The sequence below is a fragment of the Aquarana catesbeiana genome, linkage group LG12, assembly GCF_042186555.1.
Source record: "Aquarana catesbeiana isolate 2022-GZ linkage group LG12, ASM4218655v1, whole genome shotgun sequence".
Lineage (NCBI taxonomy): Eukaryota > Metazoa > Chordata > Amphibia > Anura > Ranidae > Aquarana > Aquarana catesbeiana.
In genome coordinates, this window is record NC_133335.1 from 185,521,956 (window position 1) to 185,549,260 (window position 27,305).

The following is a 27,305-nucleotide window of genomic DNA, read 5'->3' on the forward strand; positions in this document are numbered from 1 at the left end:
AACTGTGAAAATATCATTCTGGTCTAGATTGGAAAAGAGACTAAGCCCTTTCTTTGGAGTGGTCTGTCCTTTGCTCCTTATATGCTGCATTGAGGAAATAGTGTTTGTGCACTGGACATACCTAGTAACAGGAACGCTGGTCTTTCTATTTCCAAAACAACTGGGGTATACACACATTTAGTGCACTGAGGTTGGAAGCTGCTTGTGGAGGATTTCTTTCTAACAGAGGGTTAAAAAACCCCACCTAATTCAGCTATGTAAGGTCTTGTCTATGTGGATATATGTAGTTTCTTTTCAGTACTGCTCAATCTGATGCACAGTCAATACTAGACCACATAAGACTCGATATCACATCAGTAGCTTACCCCAAGTAATGTTTGGTGCTATACTTTTTTCTTTGGATTCAAATGGACACTGCATGCATTTTTGGCCTGCAGGCACGCTCTGCAGTTTTATTCATCAATGTTGCAGCATGGTTTTTAATTTTGGTTTAGTGTAGTGAGACGGAATGTGTTATTTAGATACATTGTTTATCTTACATATATTTGGAATTTTTTGTATATATAAATACCCCCCACCCCCCACCCTTAATAAAGCCTTTTGCATTTTTGTACCATAAGCCGTAGTTCACCATTCCCCTTTTTTGCTTTCTGGGGACTCCCTTGTCTCCTCTTCCTGTTGTTGATACAGCAAATGTACACTGTTATACAAGCTGTACACTCACTACTTTACATTGTAGCAAAGTGTCATTTCTTCAGTGAGTATATGTGAGTAAGGTATAATGGCATCACCATTGTAGTGGTGTGCTTGCAAATTTTATATAATTGGAAATTAAAATGGCCTGTCCAGCTTGTCTCTTGAACTTTCATTGGGCCTTACAGTGATGGCATAGCAGTATCTGATATATTATACAAACACATGCACCCTTTGCTAGCTGACATGGAAAAAAAGCCAAGATGATGTGAAGTAATTCATATTTTTTGTTTAATTTATTTATTTTAATAAACACAATATTCAGGATAAACATAACCATAGGAGAATCATTTAGGTAGTATAGCTGTATGTGATTAATTTGTAAATAAGATGATCCACTGGGCAGGGAATAAAACATGTCTACATCAGCTGGGCAATGGACAGAGCCAAGGTGTGCCGCATGGCATTCTGGGAACTGTAGTTTAACCAAGGAGCACAAGAGTACCCCAATAAGCCAGACTGAAGACAGCTTGAAGGGGTATATCCTAACATTACGTGCTGGGTACACTGAAATACTTATAGAATATAAATGGTAAATAACCACATAATGTCAGATTGATGAAGATGATGATGCTGAATTTTTTTCGGCTGGCTTTTGGACTTCCACCTCTATAAATCCTTTTGCATTCTGGAACTTGTTACTATTTAAATCGACTAACAAATGTCTTTGACCAAATTTATATGGGGTTATTGTGAGAGGAATATTTATGGTCTCGTTGGGTTTCACTGAGCCCCCTCTGAAATAAAAAAAAAAACAAAAACAAAAAAAATTAACAATTGGTATTTGCATTTACACAGTTCTACAGTATACCTGAGTACATATACTTGTGCTGGATTTAAGTGCCCATTGTTTGTAGAAGAAATACATACTGTATTTTACCAGTGTTCATTTTTTTACCTCTCTTTTATTTCAATAGATTTTTATTCAAAGATTTAACAAAATAAAAAAGTACTTTAATAAGCAAATGTCAAAAGATGGATGCACCGAGTATTGTAGGCAAAATACAAATGAACCAAGCCTAACAGGTTGGCCCCAAATGAAGCGACAGCTTCCCAAGGGCATAAGGTCGGTAAATGTAATCACCTTGTTACAGAAGCAGAATAAAGGCATATCTATGAAAGAAAGATAAGAATTGGTCTCCTCAAACCAGGCCCCCCCAACCACAAGGTGTCCCAGTATCTAGGGATAAAAGGTATTTATTCCAGGGATTCCGCACTTTCAAATCTGGCTTGTTTGCCTCTAAGAAGGTTTGTCAATTTTTCATTAATACTAATCCAGGATATTTTGTGTTTCACCAGCATGATGTTAACCATGGGTGATTTAAATGCTCAAATAAATAGCGCAAAAGACTAAGACAATATATCACTGAATGTTAAATAAAAGTGCTAAGTAAGCATAAAAATAAATGCAAGCAATGACAACCCAAGTCCACAATCTAGGTGATTGTACATAGAGGAAGTCCATAAATCAAATAGATAAATAAAGGTTGGGGGGGGGGAAGGAAGGGGGGGCTTTAAAAGGGAAGAAAGTCCATGTTCATGGCAGCCATCCAGGGGGAACGGAAACCATGTTCCCAGTACACTGTAACAACAAAAGAGGGGGAGGAGACGTCTCTGGGTGCAGATTTTTTTTGTCGCGCTGTTTGGGACAGTACATTGCCTGTTTTTATCTACTGAAATGTGAGTTGCCATTTCACCAGTTTTACCCCAAATGAATTGAAGTCTCCTGAAAAATGCAGATGGTACCAGAGTTGGCAGAGACCGCTGGAGAAATATAGGATTCAAGGAAGAACTGTTATCTTAATGGCCACTAGGAGTGACTTTTTCAAGGACAGTCACGTGACTGTGATGCAACGCGTGGGAGGAGCCAAGGACTCTCTGTGCAGATCAGCAGTATCACACAGTGTACTGCAGTGAATCTGCTCCTGTCTAAGGCGGCTGACTGCTATAGTAAAACCTGCATATGCCTTATCATTATAAGGCACACGTGAGTGGATTGAAGTTTGCCTGTGTACCTTGGTATCCTAACTATTGCACACTGATTGGTTTTTTCTCTTATCTGCCTGTCAAATGAGATCTGTTTATGATTCTCACATTGGTTGTGAACAGAAGCAAAAGAAACATTGTTACTATAAATGTCAATGAGCACCTTAATTAAGCAAGTGTTTTAAACAGCTTTGCTAGTGGGACCAGATCAAAGCTCTATACCAATCGGATTCTACACTTGTATAATTGAACCTTCTGAATACATCCCTATATATTTATTTTTATGTTGATTTTTTATGTGGATTTTTTTACACATTTGGTGGCACTAATTTTTTATAATTTTACACTATTTTGATTGCTGGATTTTTTAGGAATTTTTTACTCACCGCTGGATTTATTTGAGTATTTATATTTATTTATATTTATTCATATATATTCATTTTTATGCACATTGTGAAGCGCTTCAAATATCATTATTTATTCTTTTTAAGTGACTCTGAAAACACTCTCTTTTGATAGCAGCCTCACTTGGTTTTATGTGTAATTATCAGCTATTTAGCATCACAGCGCTTTGTGTTTTATATATTCTTTTTCTGAAACAAGGTTCCTGAAAGAAACCCTTTTAAGGAAGTACTGACATTGCAATTGCTCGCCTAAAAAAATACTAGCTTTCTAGCTTATTGTGCTGATTTAGTGGTTTCTGTACTTTCTACGTGACTGACCTAGTATGCACTCTTCCAGGTCAGTAACTTAGAATTTAGAAAAGCCAATGGATAAGCATGATAGCCAGGCAACTGGCATTTTCACATGTGGGTCAGTAACTCTAACTTATGTATTTCTATCTGAATACAGTTCCTAAATGTGGTGCTTTCATTTATGTAATAGAAATTAGGCCAGCAAGCAGCATTGCCCACACCCTTCCCCTGAATCACATTGGATTCATTGTATCTGAAACACTTTCTCCTCTAGGGTTCCGTGGGGATTGCTGCTATCTTCAGCTGTGAAATGTTAGGTAAGTATCAGCTGAATGCAGAACTGAAATCAATTTACTTTGGGGGACAAGAAAGAATGGAGTTCTGCTCTTAAAGAAATACTGAACTGAAAGAATTATAGAAGAGGCCATTGCTGACCTTCTTGAAAATAGTTGTTGCCATCTCTTTCTGGTCAGATACATAGACAACCCCTTTTTTTGCCTTTTGGCACCATTAAAGTCTGCAACATGGTGGGTGGGCTTTAGCGAGTAAATATATAGCATAAAGTACATTTTGGTAAATTTATCTCGCAATGGTCCTCATCTAGAAATGCCAACATCTTTGCTAGACATGTGCAATTCGTTTCGTTCTGAATATAAATTCAGACAAATTTTTGGTTATTCAGAGATACGAATGTATCCGAACAGAGGCGGCTCTAGGCTTTGTGAGGCCTTAGGCAAAACTTACACATGAGGCCCCACGGACTGGGACGCTCCGTGATGAGGCCGCTATTCCTCAGGCTGCGGGCAGTATCTGATTTGTCCGTCAGCTCCTAAGCCACAGAGTCCCAGTGGGGGTAGGCGGAGCCGCCGGCGTCAACTTCAGTGATTGAGAACAGGCAAATTAGGCGGCCGCGAGGCCCCTGTGAGTGCGAGGCCTTAGGCGACCGCCTAATTTGCCTAATTAGAGAGCTGCCTCTGTATCCGAATATCCAAATGAAACAGTAATAGATTTTGTTGAAATTTGTTTAACTTCTTTACGTACATTCGTTTTCTAATGAATTCCAAATTTTCGGAATTATTTGAATTTGGATCAATCGAAAAATGATCGACTGATTAAATCTCTGTGTAAAGAATAACTTGTTGTTAAGGAGCAGGCCGGGAAGCCGGCCGCTGTGTCCTTAACAGCCTATGACTCATCAGCTGTCAGCAGGCTTCCCCACTGACAGTTGAAATATAAACAAAAGAATGCCGGCAATGAAAAATTCTGAACAAAAAACACAACGTGGGCTTCCTCCCCCAATCCATACAAGGTCCTTATCCGAGCATGCAGGCCAGGAAAGAGGGGGCGGGGCGAGCGAACGCCCCCCCTTTGAACCATACTGGGCCACATGCCCATGTTGATGGGGGACAAGGGCCTCACCATCTGACAGTTCTTAAATAGCTAAGGGGCAGGGCCATCCGGTGAGGTAATCAGGTGGCCCTGTCTTCTTGCGACATCTTCGACCGAGGCATGCTGGGTCGATGACATTACAAGGGGGTGGGGTCACTTGATGACGCTATCGGGTGACTCCACCCCTTAGTTATTTGAGAAATGTCAGAATTTGAATCGATCATTATTCGACTGATCCAAATTCAAATCGTTCCGAAAATTTGGAATTCTTTAGAGAATGAATAAATGAAACAAAACTAATCTAAACTAAACTAATTCCGAAACAAATCAACAAAACTAAATTAGTACCATAACGAATCTATACTAAACAAAACAAATTTTTGTTCTGCATATGTCTAATCTTCGCTCCGTTATATTCCAGGTTCAACATCTTAGGCCATCTTGAATGACTTACAGCATTTGTTAACCCAAAAAAAATGGATCCTGCTCCTTTAAAGCATTTTTTACAGCACAGTACTTGTGCAGTGTCATTTGGCCTCCTGTAACACCTGAAATACCTGGCTGATCCTGCCAGTTTCTGCCCTCTCCTTTGTAAACTGACCATGGTACATCATGGCTACTGAGCCCTGACACCATGGTCAACATCTGTGCCATCATCATTCCTTTCTCACCTCTGTGCTCCTGTGTCCTCCTCCCCCTCCCCTCCCTGGCTGTCTGCCCCTGCGTTAGTGCCTCTGTTCCTCATGCTCTCATAACTGTTTAACATTTTTATAATCCTGCTGGTTCCCTAATGCCAGCTGCTCCTGTCTCTGTGATTTATATTAAAAAAAAGCCTCCTTTACCGGTTTTCGGAGCGGCTCCCCGCGATAACGTGATCGGTCATCTCTCTCCTCTCCTCCTCGCAGCCCGGCTGACGTCAGTGGGGGAAACTCGGCCCCCGCCCACTGCATCTGTCAGCCAGACAGAGGAGAGAGACGATCGGTGAAGTGATTTCAAGGACTCTCTCTGAAATCCGGTAAAGGAGGCATTTTTAAAAAAATAAAACACAGACAGGAGCCGCTGCCATTAGGGAACCAGCAGGATTATGTAAAGTGATATAAGTGGGTTAACAACCACTTTATCTCTGCATGTGGGCACAGGAATTACTTACCCTGGCACCCAATTGTGCATTTAGCCATTTATGTTTCGCTTAGGCCCCATTCACATGGCCTTGTGCTTGTTACACATTTTTTGCGCATTCCCAGAGCGTGCAGGCATGAATGCAGCATCAGTGAACAATTACAAGAACATTGTTAGTGGACAGAAAGGAAACTTTTATTGAAGAAGAGACATAAAGTCTCCTCTCTAATAACCCTACCTGCCAGCCACCTTTGTAACACAGACTTAAATTTCACTTCAAGCTAGTCATACACATTGTAACCTGATTGTACAATCTTGTTTTGATCTACCAAAATCATAAAATACGAGGGCCAACCAAAACAATTTATGCAGTTTATCTCCAATCCGACAGACCCTAAAATAAGGAAGTTGATAGCCAGTACCCAATAGCTGCCCTAGCGTTGTTTTTCGTCTGTCGGACTAGCATACAGACGAGCGGATTTTTCGACCGTACTCGAGTCCGTCGGACAAATTTGAAACATGTTCCAAATCTAAAGTCCGTCAGATTTTCGACCGAAAAAGTCAGATGCAGGTCCAATGGAGCCCACACACGGTCGGATTTCCCTCAGATTCGGTCCGTTGGGCCAGTCCAGTTGAAAAGTCGTGTGTACGCGGCATTAGATTACATAGTTGTTAGTAGATCCAAAAAAAATGTTGCCATCAGATTGTAACAATTATGGTCAACTTTAGATTTAAAAAGAAAAAAGGCAAGCAGCAGAAAGGTAAAGATGTAACCATACAGTATAAGAAATAGGATTGGATAAGGAATGGAAAATATTTAGCGTACTTGACTGTGATTGGATCTCGAAGAAGACCACTGCCTTCTGCTGTCACCACAATATCAGATACAACTTGGTTCAGGGGGTTGGTGAATACTACTTCAGCCTCAACAGGCTTATTCATTTGGACTGGTCCTTTCATCTGAAAAAAAAAAAAAAAAGTTGATTCAAATAATTGTTATTGTGTTTAAAGTAGAACAGAGCTCAAAAAGCAAACATTTACAATGTTATAGGAAACATCTAGAAGAGTTACTTGTGCCTAAGAAGTATCCCTGAAATTCTTTCGGAAAAATAGCAGTTCATTTCCTGATAGGTGCAGTATGAGATCTAAGGCACTGCTGCTTCTGACCTAAAGTCTCACGAGCTTTAGAGTGAGATTTGGTGATGTCACTACTGTGCTGCTCACTGATCTCCTTTCTGAAGGCTCTGACATGAGGAAGCAAAACCTTGCCTTTACCAAGATGGCCTCTTCCACACAGACACAGTACAGAACAAGATATGGTAATTCAGTAATGGGGAAAAGATCAGCTGCAGGGAGACCACAGGCAGTACTGGTGACTAGTCCCCTCTGCCTGCCTTTTTTGGCACAGCTTCCAGAGGGCTGTTCCTTTTTAAAGAGAACTTGTGTGATAGAAATGCTGGAGCTGTCATTAATTGCTTTCTAACCAGTTCCATACCAGCGTATAGACAAATAATGCCGGCAGGAACACTCTGCCATCCTGGGTGTCATATGATGTCCTCTGCCTCTTGCCACTACTATGGGCCCCCGGGAGCCTGCAGCGTGGTGAACGGGGATCGGGCGTGTCCCTCGGGACATAGCCCATCCTTGATCAGGGTAAAGAGCCAGTGAAATTGGCTCTTTGCCATGTGACCGGCTGTATCCAATCACAGCAGGTCACTTTGGCATTCTGTGTGCACGCCGCTCATGTGCACCCCCAGGGGCGCGCAGCGTGGCGATCAGGGTTGAGGCTTGTCCCTCGGACAAAGCCAAGCCCCGATCAGGGTAAAGAGCCAATGAAATTGGCTCTTTACCACGTGACTGGCTGTGTCCAATCACAGCCGGTCACAAACGTAAACAAAACACAGGTAACTGCCTGTTACCGAGTTCTCCTCCTCACACACCGATCCAGTGTGAGGAAGAGATTGCGGGAACAGTGAGTTACCACTTTACTGTGAATATTACTGTTCCCAGATTGCCCGCCCTGAATAAAGAGGACCTGTTATCATCATCCCATCTGAGTATCTGTCTGAGCTCATCAGAGTACCCATCATCCCATCTGACTACCCGTCATGAGTACCCGTCATCCCATCAGGAGTACCCGTCATCCCATCAGGAGTACCTGTCCCGTGAGCCCATCAGGAGTACCCGTCCCGTGAGCCCATCACGGGTTACCTGTCCCGTGAGCAGATCAGGAGTACCTGTCCCGTGAGCCCATCAGGAGTACCTGTCCCGTGAGCCCATCAGGAATACCTGTCCCGTGAGCCCATCAGGAGTACCGGTCCCGTGAGCCCATCAGGAGTACCGGTCCCGTGAGCCCATCAGGAGTACCGGTCCCGTGAGCCCATCAGGAGTACCGGTCCCGTGAGCCCATCAGGAGTACCGGTCCCGTGAGCCCATCAGGAGTACCTGTCCTGTGAGCCCATCAGGAGTACCTGTCCCGTGAGCCCATCAGGAGTACCTGTCCCGTGAGCCCATCATGAGTACCTGTCTCTTGAGCCCATCAGGAGTACCTGTCCCTTGAGCCCATCAGGAGTACCTGTCTGTGCAGCCCATTAGTCCCTGACGTGCAGTCCATTAGTCCCTGACGTGCAGCCAATTAGTCCCTGATGTACAGCCCATCACTACCTGTCAAGCAGCCCATCAGTGTCACCCGTCATACAGCCACCATGTCCAGAAAAGTATACACTCCAGAAGAGGCATATCAAATACTAAGCCCGACCGATGAGAGCAGCGGAAAGCTCTCACCGCCCAGTTACAGTTCCGATTCTGGTTCGGAATAAAAGCCTGTTGAAGGCAATACATCGGCATCTGAATCAGAGGAGGAAGTAGTCCATGCTAAAAGAAGACAGTCTGAAGACCAGGCAGCTACCAGCAGCACCAGACACCCCAATGGCAAATTGGCAAATGCCAACGACGCAAGACCCCAGGAAGAAATGTCCAGTACAAGCGCTGGACTTTCACACCAAAGAATTAAGGCTCAAACCCACTTTCTGGATGCCTTGGCAAACCCATTGTGGCTGCCTTCTAGCACAGGGCCAGCCACAATCCCGCCCTTTCACAGCACAGCCAGGTGTGCAGGTCAACACCGAAGGTTTCTTTGCAATGTAATTTTTAAATGTATTTTTCCCTGATGAATTAGTTCAAAACATCGTGGACCAAATAAATCTTTTTGCTCGTCAATTTATAGAAAACAACCCCAGCTCAAGCTATGCCCGCCCTTTCGAATGGAGACCCCTAACAGTGGAGGAGCTTAAATAGTTTTTAGGCCGTACAATCAACATGGGGCTTACTAAAAAAAAATTAAGTGCATGCATATTGGTCTACCAACCCCATCCACCACGTGCCAAATTTTTTCACTTGTCATGTCCAGGTCCTGTTATGACAAGATAATGTGCTTCCTGCATTTCAGTGATAACTCGCAGTGCCGCCCCCCCCCCCCAAAAAAAATAATCCCGACTTTGATAAAATTATATAAAATTTGCCCCCTAAATTATTTTTTCTTTTGCCAAACTTTATATCCCTGACCAGAACATCTCTGTGGACGAATCCCTGGTCCATTTCACAGGCCGGCCGGCTGGCATTCATGCAGTATATCCCCAGTAAGAGGGCCAGGTATGGATTGAAGCTCAGCAAGCTCTGTGAAAGCTTCTCCAGGTATGTGCACGCCTTTCGTGTGTACAAAGGCAAAGACTCCCAGCTTCAGCCCCGTGAGTGACCAACGTACATGGGAATAAGCGGGTAAATTGTCTGGGAGTGTACACTGTCTGGCCTGTGGTACAGCAAGAAAAAAACAGGAAGGGCTTCCCACAGCGTCTAGTCACCACAAGGCTACAAAGGGGGAATCGGAAAGCCTGCGGAACGAGGAAGTGTTGGTCGTGAAGTGGGAGATAGGAAAGATGTGTGCATCATGTCCACCATCCATGACGACACCTAGGTCCTGTTCGAAAGCCTTGCTGTATCCACAAATACAATAAATTAATAGGGGGGGGGGGGTGGGGGGGTGGGTTTAAATTATCAAATGTTGCAGCCCTATCAACAAATATGAAGGTAAGTACAGCACTGCGCCAAAAATTACAAAAAATGTATATATCGATTAGCAGCTAACACACCTATAGACTTAGGTTGGGGTTCAAAATAAAAATAAAAAAGTGTAGCGCTATATACATTGAACAAGAGGTTTTACGTGCCTAGAGACAGTACATAAAACCTAATCAACCCTTATAAACAAAGGTATAAACTGTGTAATAAAGTGACACTATATGATTCAAAACGACAATTGAAATACAATATAAATATTAGTGACCAAATTATAAAATGAAATAAATACAATAAATCTGAAAAACTGTGAAAGTATGGCAGGTCAGCCACTCAAATTCATATAAAAAAAGTCCAAAATATGAATAAATAATAAATTGTGGAAAAAGAAAACCACCACCGAAAGTCTATGGGGGTTGTGCGTTTGAAAATGGCATGGCATATGAAACTTCCGCTTGGCCCTATTGGATCGTTGGTGGATGTGGAAAGCTTTGCTGATACCCCTCTTCCAATCGCAAGTTGAAGCTTGTTGACGAGTTACCCTGTCCAGACTGGTTGGTCAACAAGCCTTTTTGACTTGTAAGACGTAGGTCTTTTCAAGTCATTAAGTTCCGGTAAGCCTCCTGATGTTTCGGTGATGGTATTGCCACCCATCTAGACCCTTTGTTCACCTTTGGTTCCTTCGTTATTCACCAATTTGTTGGATGTGACATATTTCATCTACGTGTGAATTTGGAAGTAATTTTCCACCATTTTCAAACGCACAACCCCCATAGACTTTCGGTGGTGGTTTTCTTTTCCACAATTTATTATTTATTCATATTTTGGACTTTTTTATATGAATTTGAGTAGCTGACCTGCCATACTTTCACAGTTTTTCAGATTTATTGTATTTATTTCATTTTATAATTTGGTCACTAATATTTATATTGTATTTTAATTGTTGTTTTGAATCATATAGTGTCACTTTATTACACAGTTTATACCTTTGTTTATAAGGGTTGATTAGGTTTTATTTACTGTCTCTAGGCACGTAAAACCTCTTGTTCAATGTATATAGCGCTACACTTTTTTATTTTTATTTTGAGCCCTATCAACAAGAAAGTCCCTCTTCTGGTATAAAAAAGTCACAATTTAATTTTCTTTCATTTGGCCATTTACAACGCATTAATCACCTATCAAAAATCTACTGAAATACCCAACACCTTCCTAAAATTTATTGAAGACGTTGTCACTGCCCTGATCTATAAACAAGGATCCCCCCAGAAAGCATTCACTACGATTGTCTCAGCAGACTGCATGAGCGTCATTTTCCTGACAATATTCCACCATCAGCAACCGGAAGAAGATGCCAAAAAAAAATATATATATATGTCAGTGCGCAGCAAAAGAGGAGTTAGGAAAGACACCAGTTTCTATTGTCCCCAATGTCCCTCCCAACCTGGCCTTTGCATCGGAGAATGCTTCAGACGCTATCACACTCTTGTAAACTATTAGCTCATATTTCAAATAGACTGCCATTTCCCCATTTTCAATTTCTATGCTGATTATTTTCCTGGTGCCTTAACCAACCATACCATTGCCTTCCATGTGAACCTGTCCTGTTTATGAACTATTTCTCTGCCTGACATCTGCATTGTTTATCCACCATGTTTCTGCCTTTCACGTGAACTAACCCTGGACTGAATCGACTATGCCTTTGCCTACCGTCTATTTCTGCCTTTTACTTGCTCTGACCTTGGCCTGTTGACCATGTTTTTACCTGCCCCTTGGACTGATCTTTCCCCCTGCTACACAGGAGTCTCACATATTCGAGGGGCTCCAGAATAGTGTTCGTAGTTGAGAAAAACAGTTACTGGTTTTCTCTTTGTTTTGTTATTCCCAGAACAGGGTCTGGAAGCTTCAGAGCGATTTGGGTGGGAGAAGCCTCTACCCCTGTCCCCATTCTTTCCTGACTGAGGCCCTAAGCTTGATGGTTCTGCCTGCTGCCTGGACAAATACTTTGGCTGTGCTGACAATATCTATGCCTGCACTGACCGAGGACTTATTATGGATCATGTGCTTGTTGCCTGGACCAATACTTTGGCTGTACTGACCATATCTCTGCCTGCACTAACTATGGACAGTATTCCTGAATGCTGCATGGACAATCCTTTTGCTGCTGCTGACCAAATCCCTGCTTGATACCTGGAACAATGCTTTGGCTGTGCTGACAATATCTCTACACGTACTGACTATGGACAGTATTCCTGCCTGCTGACCGTTTTGCTGTTGCTGTCCACGTTCCTGCCTGCTGCCTGCACTGATGCTCTCCTCTGTGGACCACTGCACTACTAAAGCCGCAGGTAATATTTTGTTTACCCTTTGCTCAGCAGAATGTATTTTGGTTTGTAATTGGTATGTACAGTACATGCTATGTGTTAGGTTGGCAGGAATTTATGTGTAATTTATGTCCCTAGAACACCTGGAGGTGCTACTTGGATGTTGGGCCCCTGTATGTGGCTAGTCTGTGTAAAAGTCTCACATATGTGGTATCGCCATACTCATGGAGGAGTAGAAGAATGTATCTTGGGGTGTCATTTTTGCTATGCACATGCCATGTGTTGGAAAAATCCTAAAAATTGTAAACTTTGTGTAAAAAAAAATGGTGTTTTCATTTTTTTCCCACATTTTCCAAAAACTTCTGGAAAAAAAATGAACTGTCCAAAAAATTAATTATGCTTCATAGATTATATGTTGGGGTGTTTGCTTTCCAAAAATAGGGTGATTTTGTGGGCAATTTCATTGTCCTGGTGCTCCAGGGTCTTCAAAAGTGTGATAGTTCGTCATCAAATTAGATGTGTAATTTATGCTCCTAGAACGCCTGGAGGTGCTACTTGGATGTTGGGCCTCCGTATATGGCCTTGGTGTGTCTCACACATGTGGTATTAACATACTCCGGAGGAGTACCAGAATTGATTTTGGGGTGTCATTGCAAGTATGCATATGCTGTGTGTGAGAAATAACTTGTTATTACAATTTTCTGTAAAAAAAATTAAAAAATTAAAAAAAAAAAGGAAGAAAAAACGATCATAAAACAAAACAGCCACGGCATTCAGCGTGCTTGTGTGTCATAGCCAGCCTGACATGTTTCATCCAAGTGGATATCATCAGAGGCGTGGCTCTACCAAACAAGCATATACTTTTAAGTGTGTCACCAGGTGACGCGAATCACGGAGGAATCAACCCGCAGAATGACGCGAAAACCCAGAAATACTCTGCTGGTACGCAACATGTTCTGCGCCTGCGTTCCATACATGGGAAATACCTTTCAGATGCGAGAGACTGAGGAGGGGCCCCCGGACAGACGCACCAACAGGAAACAGATCCTCTAGCTGCTAGACACCATCATGTAAGTGATAGGTATATACATGCACAAAAAATACATTTACTATAGCGATGCTGCCTAAATAATATACAAATGGCTTAAGCATACAAAACAAATTTGCAGGAGGAGCAATAAGTCATGCAATGTATAAAAACATATATAAAATTGCAATAAACGAATACAATAAAAATACTGAGTGCATTATATACCGTATTTATTGGCGTATAACACGCGCCGGCGTATAACACGGCAGTTTAGGAGGGAAGTTTAAGGGAAAAAACTTACAATTTAAATGCCCATCAATGCAGCCTTATCAGTGTCCATCTGCAGCCTTGACCAGTGTCCATCTGCAGCTTTGCCCAAGTGTCCATCTGCAGCCTTGCCCAAAATTGCAACATGATCTTTTAAATTATTGCCCTGCCGAGATAGAGGGAGCCGGATGTCCTGTGTATTCGGCTCCTCTCGGCTCGCAGTCCCGCCCAGCCCCACCCCTTGGCCCGACTCCTATGATAGACACAGCACCGGTGCAATGGAGGGACGTAAAGGCTAGGAGGTGGGACTGGGCGTGACTGCGAGCAGAGCCAAGCCTAGCCAAGTACACAGTACACTCGGCTCTGTCTATTTCGGCGGCGCCGATTTTCCCCTGATTTTAAGGGGAAAAAAGTGCGCGTTATACACGATAAATACGGTATATATATATATATATATATATATATATATATATATATACAGCCCTCAAATTTTCCACTCGCATTTTGCGAGTGGAGCATTGTTTCTGGCGAGGAGCTGGGCTGCCAGGGAGTGGGGGGTACCGCCGGCATGCGGGGTTGAACGGGAGCCGTTTTACCATCGATCACCCCGCGGGAAGAGAGCAAGGATCACAGAGCGATAGTCTGCTGTTACAGCTTACATTGCAATTGCTCCTGCTTGTGACTACACACAGCCCCACCCTCCTGACCCCACGCCTGTGATAGACAGAATGCCAGTACAATTCTGGGACGTGTTCTGTCTATCACAGTGTCTATCACAGGCGCGGGGTCAGGAGGGCTGGGCTGTGTGTAATCACGAGCGGAGGCAATTGCAATGTAAGCTGTAACAGCAGGCTATCGCTCTGTGATCCGGCTGCTTTCCTCTTCCCTGTGATGATCCTCTGCACAGGTGAGCTGAGGCTGCAATGGTGGCACAGGTGAGTTGAGGCTGCAATGGTGGCACAGGTGAACTGAGGCTGCAATGGTGGCACAGTGAGCTGAGGCTGCAATGGTGGGCACAGTGAGCTGAGGCTGTAATGATGGGCACAGTGAGCTGAGGCTACAATGGTGGGCACAGGTGAGCTGAGGCTGTAATGGTGAGCACAGGTGAGCTGAGGCTGCAATGGTGGGCACAGATGAGCTGAGGCTGCAATGGTGGGCACAGGTGAGCTGAGGCTGCAATGGTGGGCACAGGTGAGCTGAGGCTGCAATGGTGGGCACAGGTGAGCTGAGGCTGCAATGGTGGGCACAGGTGAGGCTGCAATGGTGAGCACAGGTGAGGCGAGGCTGCAGTGGTGGGCACAGGTGAGGCTGCAATGGTGGTTACAGGTGAGGCTGCAATGGTGGGCACAGGTGAGGCGAGGCTGCAATGGTGGGCACAGGTGAGGCTGCAATGGTGGTTACAGGTGAGGCTGCAATGGTGGGCACAGGTGAGGTTGCACTAGTGGGCACAGGTGAAGCTGCAATGGTGGGAACTGATAAAGTTGTTGTTAATATTTATTTTTGTAACTTAATTCTGCTTAGAACATTTAGGTGTAATTTCATGAGATCATTTATGAGGGTGTGTATAGGGGTAGAATTAGGGGCGGTGCATGGTAGGGATTGGGTGGGGCAACTGGTGGCGAGTAACCTTTAAGGCCTGGCTAGTAGCTCAGGACTTGAAATTTTGAGCCCTGCATATATATTATATATATGTACACACACACACAGAAAAATAAATTTGGTAAAGCGATGCCAAATATTTTTATATAAATATATATATATAATCATACATACATACACAAACGGCTAAAGGATACACTCCTCTTAACTGAGGGATCACATGAGCCATACGATGTGTTACACCATAATCAAAATGTGAAGACATTAAATGGGCGACACAGTGGTGTAGTGGTTAGCACCTTTGCCCAGCAGCAAAAAGGGTCGCTGGTTTGAATCCCAACCGTGACACGACCTGCCTGCTTGCATGCTCTCCCCCGTGTCTGCATGGGCTTCTCCGGCCTCCTCCCACACCCCAAAGACATGTCGGCAGGTCATTTGGATCCTGTCTAAATTGACCATAGTATGCATGAATGCGAGTTAGGTCACCAGGAGGAGGAGGATGGTGGTCCTGATTCTATAGATCTTTAACTTGTTGGTTGAGTATAAATATGATGCACTGGAAGCTTCTTGAATACAGGAAACAACTTTACTTGCATGGAGGATAGCAGGACATATCTTAACAGCATGGAAACAGGTACACCCCATCTCAACAGCATGTGCTTTGTCAAATTACATTCAGCTTCTTCTGGATATGACTGACATTCCATTGACAAAGGCTTGGTGAGTGCATCAGCACTCATCTCCTCCGACAGGCAGTATCGAATGTCAAAAACACTTTGCTCTTGATTATCCCTCAGTAGGTGATACTGGACGTCGATGTGTTTGGTCCTAGGATTGACCATTTCTGAATGTGTAAGCTTTATACATCCCTGGTTGCCTTCAAAAATGGGAATTGGTTCTGACATGTCTACCCCAATGTCCATAAAAAGGTGATGAATCCATATCGCTTCTTGACACGCATGTGCTGCTGCAATGTACTCTGCTTCAGTTGAAGATAGAGCGAGAGTTACCTGCTTTCGACTAGACCAACTTATGGTTCCTTTCCCAAGCTGGAAAATGAATCTACTTGTGGATTTGTGGTCTGTGCAGTCCCCCATCCGTTCAGCATCCACATACTTGACCAGTTTTGGCTTTAATGTTGGTGGTAACCGTAATTTCATCCGAATTGTTCCTTTGAGGTACTGTATCACTCTTTACTGCATTCCAGTCGCGCTGACAGGGAGCTGAAACTTTCCTGCATAGTATGCCTACTGCTTCAGCTATGTTTGGTCTTGTCACAGTGGCAACATATAGCAGCTTACCAATTGCTCTGCGATACAAGTCATTGTTGGGTAGCAAGTTTTCTGTTTCGTTGCTCTTTTTATAGCCTGGTTCCATAGGAGTTTTCACTTCCTTTGCATTTTGCATATGTAATTGTTCCAAGATTTCTGAGATTTTCGGAGATAACATCCATTTCATCTTCTTCTCTTTCTATTTGGATTCCCAGATAGTAGCTAATGTTCCCTAGCTCTTTGATTTCAAATTTTCTTTTAAGCTTGTGAACTATCCGATTGTAATCCCCTTCATGTTCAAAACAGGTTATGTCATCAACATAGACAAGGATGTATACCCCAGCCCGCTGCTTAACAACCAGCAAATTCTTCACACAGAATTCAGGTTGGTCAATCGTTTTTCGATCGATCTGAATTCTAATCATTCTGATAAGTTGGAATTTGTTAGAACATTAATGAATTAAACTAATTTTAACAAAAACTAAAAGAAATTTTACAAAAATGAAACAAATTCCAAATCCAAACTAAACGAATTCCATAATGAAATTAATTTAGTAACATAACAAATCTTTCCAAAACGAAAACCAAAAAAATTTTTCCATTCTGCACATGTCTACTTTAAATCATGCCACATTTTTAATGGAGTACTTTTAACGGCTCTTGAGGGTAGTCTGTTCTGTAGTTCTGTAGGTAGGTTGCAGTCATGATTGCTTTTCCCCAGTACTTGTGAGGTAGTTTGGCACCCGACAACGTGCATCTGGCCATTTCTATAATGCCCTGTACATACAGTCGGACTTTCCGACGGAATATGTGCGATCGGAGCTTGTTGTCGGAAATTCCGACCGTGTGTGGGCTCCATCTGACTTTTTCCATCGGAATTTCCAGCACACAAAGTTTGGGAGCATGCTATAAAATTTTCCGACAACAAAATCCGATCCATGTTTTACATCACCGCATTCAGAAAGATCAGATTTTCCATCAACTTTGTGTGACCATGTGTATGCAAAACAAGTTTGAGCCAACATCCGTCGGAAAAAATCCATGGATTTTGTTGTCGGAATGTCCGATCAATGTCCGACCGTGTGTATGGGGCATTAGAGTGCGTTTTAGAGTGTGTATGGTACGGTTGTCTGGTGTACTATTCATTTTCTCTTCAGGTATGGGGCCACTTCTTTGCTTATGTATTCTCCCCATTGTCGGTGTGTATTATCCCTGGTTTCCGTTGCAATTTGTTGCTAGACATGGCAACAAACTCTTGAAGTTTCTCTGATGTTTCATGCTTGTGTTTCATCAGATAAGCAGTTGTGTACCTGGAATAATCGTCAATGAAAGTCAGTAGAAATCTGTTCCCACCTAACTAAGCAGTTTTCATTGGACAGCATACATCATTGTGTATGAGTCACAGAGGGTGGGTAGTTTTTCTTTGAGAGGTCTGTGGAAGCATGTGTGGCTTTTGCTTCTATACAGCACTTGCATTTCATGAGCACTTTGCAAGGCACTATTGTCAAATTTTTGGATAAATCGCGCTTTAGAATGTCCTGTATAGCTTCTGGACTTCTGTGTCCCAGCTGTCTGTGGCAAAAGTGAATACATTTGCTGTGTAGGTCATTAGAGACTATATTGGCTCGCTGGTCGGTGGTGATGAGCCTGTATAGGTGATCAGTTTTCCTTTTGCGAGGAATCGCTTATTATTGTTTGTAGCCAGGAGCCGGATATGGTTGCCTGCAAATTCAAAGGACAATGTGCAGTGCAGTGCAGTCGTTGTGGAGTTGTTTCCCCCTAGTGTTGGCCTGAACTCCATGTTGTCATTTCCCAAAGGTAGAGCACTGAGCAGAGCAAAGCATCATGCGATGTGTAGTCCAGTATGCTGGGGTTTTATTTCTAGTAGGGCTGGTTTGAACTACAACTACCAGCTGACTGAGAGAGAAGAACAGACTGCTGGGTGAGCAAAAAGGCTGGTCTAGGCCTAGATCGCTCTCTTGGGCCCCCCGGCCTGGATCTGTAAGCAGGGACTGTGTGTCTGAGTGTGTTGTGGCCAAGTTGCAGCCTGCTGCAAGAAAGGATCAAGCGGGTAGTCAAAGGGGCATCTGCAAACAGCATCGCCTTACTGTCTGGCAGCAGCCCTGAGGCTGCTCCTGCTCCATTTACTCCGCATCTTCAAAAATCTGGATGGGCCGCTGTTCGGTGTGACGGAGGTCCCACGCCATCCCCTGAGCTAGGACCCTGAGGGAGATCCTGTAAAGCCATCATTATCGTCAGCATCATCAATTACAGTATCGGTGAGCAGGCACCTGCCCATCCAGCTACATAGACACTGTATACAGACACCATTGTCTTTATTCACATTACTGGTACCTGTAGTACCACAGGATTAGGGATGAGTTTCGAGTTCGAGTCGACCTCATGTTCGACTCGAACATTGGCTGTTCGCCCGTTCGCCGAACAGCGAACAATTTGGGGTGTTCGCGGCAAATTCGAAAGCCGCGGAATACCCTTTAAAAATCTATGGGAGAAATCAAAAGTGCTAATTTTAAAGGCTTATAGGCAAGTTATTGTCATAAAAAGTGTTTGGGGACCTGGGTCCTGCCCCAGGGGACAAGGATCAATGCAAAAAAAAGTTATAAAATGGCCGTTTTTTTTGGGAGCAGTGATTTTAATAATGCTTAAAGTGAAACAATAAAAGTGTAATATTTCTTTAAATTTCGTACCTGGGGGGTGTCTATAGTATGCCTGTAAAGGGGCGCATGTTTCCCGTGTTTAGAACAGTCTGACAGCAAAATTACATTTCAAAGGAAAAAAAGTCATTTAAAACTACTCGCGGCTATTAATGAATTTCCGGTCCAACAATACACATAAAAGTTCATTGATAAAAACGGCATGGAAATTCCCCACAGGGGAACCCCGAACCAAAATTAAAAAAAAAAAATTACGTAGGGGGTCCCCCTAAATTCCATACCAGGCCCTTCAGGTCTGGTATGGATATTAAGGGGAACCCCATGCCAAAAAAAATAAAAAAATTGGCATGGGGTCCCCCCAAAAATCCATACCAGACCCTTATCCGAGCATGCAACCTGGCAGGCCGCAGGAAAAGGGGGGGGACGAGAGAGCGCCCCCCCTCCTGAACCGTACCAGGCCACATGCCCTCAACATTGGGAGGGTGCTTTGGGGTAGCCCACCAAAGCACCTTGTCCCCATGTTGATGAGGACAAGGGCCTCATCCCCACAACCCTTGGCCGGTGGTTGTGGGGGTCTGCGGGCGGGGGGCTTATTGGAATCTGGAAGCCCCCTTTAACAAGGGGACCCCCAGATCCCAGCCCCCCCCCCCGTGTGAAATGGTAAGTACCCCTACCATTTCACAAAAAAACTGTCAAAAATGTTAAAAATGACAAGAGACAGTTTTTGACAATCCCTTTATTTAAAGTCTTCTTTTTTCCATCTTTCTGTCTTCATTCTTCTATCTTCCTTCGGTTTCTTCCTCCATCTTCTTCTTCCTCCGATCCTCTGCTTCTTTGTCCGGTTTTCTCATCCGGCATCTCCCTCCGCGGCATCTTCTTCTCTTCATCTTCTTCTCTTAACCTTCTTCTCTTCATCTTCTTTTCGGGCCGCTCCGCATCCATGATTGGATGGAAGGCTCCCGCTGTGTGACGCTTCTCTCTTCATCTTCTTGTCTTCATCTTCTTGTCTTCATCTTTTTGTCTTCATCTTCTCGTCTTCATCTTCTCGTCTTCATCTTCTCGTCTTCATCTTCTTGTCTTCATCTTCTTTTCGGGCCGCTCCACATCCATGATGGCATGGAGGGAGGCTCCCGCTGTGTGACGCTTCTCGTCTTCTCATGACCCCGCACCCCTCTGACGTCACGGGAATGCCACAGGGAAGTCTCCGTCAAGTCCCCGTGCGTCAGAGGGGGGCGGGGTCACCGGGTGGCTCCCCCCCCCGTTATTTAAGAACCGTCAGAAGAGAAGAAGCGTCACACAGCGAGAGCCTCCCTCCATGCCAACATGGATGGGGAGCGGCCCGAAAAGAAGATGAAGACAAGAAGATGAAGAGAAAAAGATGAAGAGAAAAAGATGGAGAGAAGCGTCACACAGTGGGAGCCTCCCATCAAATCATGGATGCGGAGCGGCCTGAAAAGAAGATGAAGATAAGAAGATGAAGAGAAGAAGATGAAGAGAAGAAGATGCCACGGAGGGAGATGCCGGACGAGAACACCAGAGAGAGAAGCAGAGGATCGGAGGAAGAAGAAGATGGAGGAAGAAACCGAAGGAAGATTGAAGAAAGAAGAAAAAAGATAGAAGAAAGAAGAAGCATTTAAATAAAGGAATTGTCAAAAACTGGCTCTTGTTATTTTTAACATTTTTGACAGTTTTTTTGTGAAATGGTACGGGTACTTTTGTACCCCCTTACCATTTCACACGGGGGGGGGGGCGGGATCTGGGGGTCCCCTTGTTAAAGGGGGCTTCCAGATTCCGATAAGCCCCCTGCCCGCAGACCCCCACAACCACCGTGCCTCATCAACATGGGCACAAGGTGTTTTGGGGGACTACCCCAAAGCACCCTCCCAATGTTGAGGGCATGTGGCCTGGTACGGATCGGGGGGGGCGCTCTCTCGTCTCCCCCTCTTTTCCTGCGGCCTGCCAGGTTGCGTGCTCGGATAAGGGTCTGGTATGGATTTTTGGGGGGACCCCATGCCAATTTTTAAAAAAATTTTGGCGCGGGGTTCCCCTTAAAATTCATACCAGACCTGAAGGGTCTGGTATGAATTTTGAGGGGGACACCTACGTCATTTTTTTTTTTAATTTTGGCATGGGGTTCCCCTTAATATCCATACCAGACCTGAAGGGCCTGGTATGGAATTTAGGGGGACCCCCACGCCAGTTTTTTTTTTTAATTTTGGTTCGGGGTTCCCCTGTGGGGAATTCCCATGCAATTTTTATCAATTAACTTTTATGTGTATTGTCGGACCGGCAATTCATCAATAGCCGCGAGTAGTTTTAAATGACTTTTTTTCCCTTGAAATGTCATTTTGCTGTCAGACTGTTCTAAACACGGGAAACATGCACCCCTTTACAGGCATACTATAGACACCCCCAGGTACGAAATTTAAAGGAATATTACCATTTTTTTTGTTTCACTTTAAGCATTATTAAAATCACTGCTCCCGAAAAAACGGCCGTTTTTAAAACTTTTTTTTGCATTGATCCATGTCCCCTGGGGCAGGACCCAGGTCCCCAAACACTTTTTATGACAATAACTTGCATATAAGCCTTTAAAATTAGCACTTTTGATTATTCATGTTCGTGTCCCATAGACTTTAACGGTGTTTGCGTGTTCGACCAAATTTTTTGCCTGTTCGCATGTTCTGGTGCGAACCGAACAGGGGGGTGTCCGGCTCATCCCTACACAGGATACAAGCCCATCCAGCTACATAGACACTGTATACAGACACCTTTGCATTTATTATTATTGCTGGCACCTGTAGTAAGCAGGATACATTACCTTTAAGCAGACAGTCACAGTGATCACTTTGTACCCAAACTACACAGGAAGATTCTGCATCCTCTGCTTGCTTAAGCCATACCAGCTGAATTTCTCTGCTCTACCATGCAGGATTGCCTCATTCACGGTTCCTTAGGTGCTAGCTGAAGACCTAAAGGCTTCATCTTTAATACAGAGCTACCTTTAACCCTTTTGTTTCTCCCCCTCAAACTTTGTAAGTGACTGTTGTTTTTGAACCTAAAGGGGTTTTCTTTCAGCTATTGGGGACTCTGTTTAATGGAGCCAGTCAAGTTACAAATCCAACAATTTGCTGAATGTTTTGCTTTTTGCTCTAGTGTTATGTGCCTGTGGCCTGAGGTACAGAAATGAGTGGTCTGACAAAAAGCCAGTCCCCTAGCTTTCTACTGCCTGTTCACATAGTTATCAATTGAGTGAACAAGAGTTTGACTGTATTTAACTACATTGTGCTTCTTTGCATTTTTCTTACTAACAAATATCCTTAGCCAGCAAAATTGAATTCATTACTAGTGATTTGTTACCTAAGATACTCACATATAGTTCCAGTTTATGTTGTTCACTTTGATATACCATTCTTGCTACAGTAAACAAAGTTAAGCTGTTTCATCAGTACCGTGTAAGTCTGTTATTATTTGTGTCAATGGGTAGTGACTGAACCCAGGGTGTCAGAGGTGTCGGAGGACTTGCACAGTCGGGGCAACCAATGGGGTACAGATTCTACCAGCGGCCCTCACGAGGGTAGCGCTACATTTCAATTGTGCATTCATCACCCTGCAACTTAACTGTGAAACCGTTGTTTGCAAGACTTTTCACTGATAGAAGGCTGCCTTCTAGTTCTGGAACATACAGCACTTTCTTTACAAGCATACTGTGCTTGCATCCTTGTGGTGTAATGTAGTTCCGGAAGCCCTGGCCTTTACCCTTCTGCAGTGATGCTTTTCCCCGTTTGCTAGGAAAACGTTGTCTTTTGCACTGTAATCAATGTTTGTGAAGAAAGTCTCATTGCTAGTCATGTGGCTTGTCGCATCTGAGTCTATGCTCCAGCCATGTGGCCTGCTGCTCTGTGTCACTTTAAAGATGTGTCTGCAGTTTCCTATAGCTCTAGCTTTCGCTGCTCGGCTTTCCAGATAGAACAGTCCTTTTTTAAGTGACCAGTACTTTTACAGCGAAAATAGGCTCTGCTTTCTTTGTTTGCTTTTGCTTGCCTGTCTTTCCTGTCACATTCCTCCGTCCCTCCGTTTGTGGGTCTGTTTGTATTCAACACTTTCCATATGTCGTCCTTGCTGAGAAGCATTTCTAGCTTGAACTTCCACAGCTGGTAATTGACATTGTTCGCCTTTGCGATGGCAAACTTCACATCTGAACCGCTTGCCATCTTTGAGCAGCTTGTGTATAGTACTCACTGACTTGTAGTATTCTCTCCAGTGCCTGGGCCCATAATTTGTTGGTTGAGTATTAATATGATGTGCTGGAAGCTTCTTTAATACAGAAAACAACTTTACTTGCATGGAGGATAGCAGAACATATCTTAACAGCATGGAAACAGGAACACAACTGAACACTGAGAAAAGCACTTCCTCTCATTGCATTATACAATAGATTTACATGCACATTACACTAACATTACATTGCCACCTGCTGAATAGACAGGTATAATGTATATATAGTCCAAGTACATAAGCAACTTGCTGTTCTTCCAACATAAATATCACTAGAGGGATCACCAGCAGGAGGAAGGAGGTCCGGATTCTACTATATAGATCTTTAATTAGCCCTCATTTAGAATATAGTGTCCAGTTCTAGAGACCTTACAAAAAGATATTGATAAGATAAAACAAGTCCAGAGATGGGCAACAAAAATGGTGAAAGGTTGGGGGGATAAAACATATTAGGGGAGTTTTCAGGAATATAATATGTGCAGTGGTGTTGAGGAAAGGAAAACATAGAAATAGGGGACATAATTAAAACCTTTAACTGTGTAACTCAGATAAGCCACTTTCAGGTGGAAGCTTCCACAGACCCCAGGTATATTCATGCCCCCTGCCGCCATGTTTCCAGGGTTCCGCTATCCCACCTGCAGACCCCGGTGTCAACCGGGAGAAGTGAGGGAAGCAAGCAAACTTCTTGTTTGGATCAGACTTCCAGCAGAGGTAGTGAGTTGAGACAAATATAAATCTACTGTATACTTAATCTATAGATATAAAAAATCTTTTATGTTAATGTAATGTAATTTAATCATGTTGTATTTTACCTTAATTTCGAATTTTGGGTTATCGAGCACAACGTTGGTTTGGATAATGAGTGTCCCTTCGACTGGTTCATAAGAGCAGAGAAATGTCACCTCTATGGCATTATCTGAAGTTAGGAGGCCATCATACTGAGCGTAGGGTATGGTCAATGGTTCTTCTTTCTCTGGGTAAGCAAAAAAAATATTTAGTATATTCAATAAAATTGTGTTATAATTATCCTACAAAAATAAAGCACATTAAAGGATAACGAAACCCAAGAACAAAATGTAATATATTGCAGCTTACAATCCTAAAATGTGATAGCTGCATTAGTCTTCTTTTTTTATTCCAGCTAAGAACATTTTCTGCAAACACCAATAAGATTGGTTGATCTTGCAAAAAATGCAGTGTCCGTGTCACTTCCTGTTAACTGCATCAAAGAATATATCTTTCTTCCTAGCAATCTTTTGTAAACTACCAATTGCCCTGCCCCCTATGTAATGGAGACAGAGATACTGGCACATTTGTAGTGCATCCCAGGAGAGCAGCTTAGGGTGACAACCATGGCTCCATCCATAGATACAGTGGAGCATTAACATATCCACCCATGAGCAGGAATTGTGTTGTTCGCAGGATTACCAGGTGAAAATAAAGCAGGAAAAGCTTGAATGAAACGAAAATGAATGCAGTCACAAGCAAGAATTAGAAATCTGCAATATATTTCATTTCTGGGTTTGGAAACATTTTACTGATACATTTCATTTAGCAGATACATCGTTCATCCTATCTTTTCACTTTGCCTTTAAAGTAATTTTAATTATTTTGAGGCAATTTACTGAAAAGAAGCAAGGTAGGGAACATAGACATCATTCTTGTTTTTCTGTTATGAAGCTTTTAGTGTATTTTGAAAGGATGAATTTAAAGTGAACCTGTGGTCAGGATGTGGACATTCAAGTGTTTAAATATCCTTAACAAGCAGTAAGCAATTTTAACACAATAACTGGTTGACCTCTGTAGCTGCATGCATGTGAAGCAATTCATTCCTAAATTTCATAGCAGAAGCACTTAAGTCATTCAAGTTGTTCTTTAAGGCTGGCCATACGCAAGTCATTTATTTCCTTCAACCTGCTGGTTGGAGGAAAGATGATGACTCCATTCTCCTATTCACACACTATGTGTATGGGGGAATCCCTCCTACTGCGCCATTGTATCCTGACTGGGAGGAGATATCACTGCCATCAGAATACACTCATCTGCAAATCCAGCTATAGCCGGCAAGGCTGCTAGAACATTTTCAAACAGGCTGGTTGTACGTAAGTCGATTGATAGATTGACTTACATACAACCAGCCTGCCCATACATGGATTGAAATTTGGACAGTCCCTACTGAATTTTGATTCTTGTACTGTATCTATGGCTGGCCTAAGCAGCTCAGTTCTCCCTGCTCCCCCTTCCCAGACCTCCTGCTCTGTTTACTTAAGAGATTTGAGGCTGCTTTAAATATTGAGTGTGGGGAGGGTGGAAAACAACTTTAGTGCTTCTTGTGTGAATTTTGAGGATAAATTACTCCACAGTGCATCCGGCTACAGAAGGCAATGAGGGCTTTCAAGCTGATATACTGCTTACATTCTGATCACTGTTGTCACCCTGCAGTACAATAAAGCAATGCAGTTGTGTATAAAATAAAAAAATGTATCTTTACATACAACTGTCTTAAGCACTTGAATTTGTTTTGTCATTACCCTTTGTCATCCCTTGCACAGTGGCAGCCAGTTTGGGAAAGGTAGGGGCATTGTCCCAGGAGAGAAAGTGTGGAGAAAGCCAACATTTTACAGTTGTCACTGAAATAGCAGTAGAGAGGATGTTCTAATAGGGACACCTGTTCTGGTGACAACTATCAAAATTGGGATCCCCCCCTCTGTGAGAAGATATCCTCTTACTATTGCTTCTTCATATTTCAACAGAAGTTTTTAAATAAGTATAAAATAAACAAAACTGTATAATATATTTAAAATGTTACATTTTCTGTTAATTTTTCCCTACCTGAGTAAGGTGTTTATATAAAAACACCATATCAAATAAAAGTCTTGTATGTTTTTTTTTTGTTTTTTTTTTTAATGTAAAAAATATTCAGGTCAGCAAATAAGTCACAAAGCTATTGCCTACAAATACTAATGCTGCTAAATTTTGTCTATACATCAATGGCCTGTGGTCACAAAAGTGGTAAATATATTGGATATTTCCGAAGCTTGGTGCTGTTGGCATGATAACATATTTGTGGAAAACAAACCTTTTTCCTGCTTATATTATGCCTTCCCTGGTTCTCATTGCCTCTCAGTATGCAGAGAAATCAGGGTAAGCAATTTCTGTACAACTGTGCAAGATCACTACTTAATTTTTTTTTTTTTTCGTGCAAATTAAACACAGTAATTCATTTTTGTACAATAGGCAAGCCTTTGTCACATTTATGTATATACAGTAGTATTTAATTAAAAAAAGAACATTTCCATAGAGTATGTTACCTTCACAACCTCGGAGTTGTATTTTTCTGGTCTCCTTGTATATTTCATTAATCTCCTGCCTTGTGTACAGGATTGAAGATGCCTTGATTTCAGCAGTAATAACCTTGGACTTGGTTGTCATGTTTCTGATCACTAGATTAAGAGTGACATCTTTGCCAATAGCTTGTTTACCAACCACTTTAATATTCCCTGATATCACTTCTTCAATGCAAGGAGATGTTGGAATTATCATTTCTGCCATGACTACCTGTAAGCCCAAAAAATTTAGAGATTTAAAAAGCTTAAAATACCAAATATTCTACTGTATATCATATAATGGTGAACATGTTAATGCAAACTCAAAATGAATGTAAGATATTTTTAACCCTTTCACTGCCAGAACTGTTTTTGCATTTTTTGCACACATGCTTAAAAAATCATTTTAGGCCTGAAGATTACATAACCCCCCCAAAACATTATATATTTTCCTAAAGCAGACATCCTAGAGAATGAAATAGTGATCATTCCATTTTTTTATGCCACACAATATTACCACAA

The 27,305-nt window shown here is 42.8% G+C and overlaps 1 protein-coding gene across 4 annotated transcripts in view; it reads right to left on the minus strand.

Annotated features, from left to right (window-relative positions):
* Nucleotides 1–957: 957 nt before the first annotated feature.
* The window catches only part of LOC141113281 (protein-glutamine gamma-glutamyltransferase E-like), a 97,625-nt gene continuing 71,277 nt past the window's right edge, over nt 958–27,305 (minus strand). For all 4 annotated transcript variants that reach the window (XM_073606311.1, XM_073606309.1, XM_073606312.1 and 1 more), the window contains 4 exons: nt 26,769–27,015; nt 24,270–24,430; nt 6,769–6,902; nt 958–1,490 (listed from right to left, as the gene is read on the minus strand). In XM_073606311.1, coding sequence (XP_073462412.1) covers nt 1,304–1,490; nt 6,769–6,902; nt 24,270–24,430; nt 26,769–27,009 — 723 coding nt within the window. In that variant the 5' untranslated portion in view covers nt 27,010–27,015 and the 3' untranslated portion in view covers nt 958–1,303. The remainder of the gene's footprint in view (nt 1,491–6,768; nt 6,903–24,269; nt 24,431–26,768; nt 27,016–27,305) is intronic.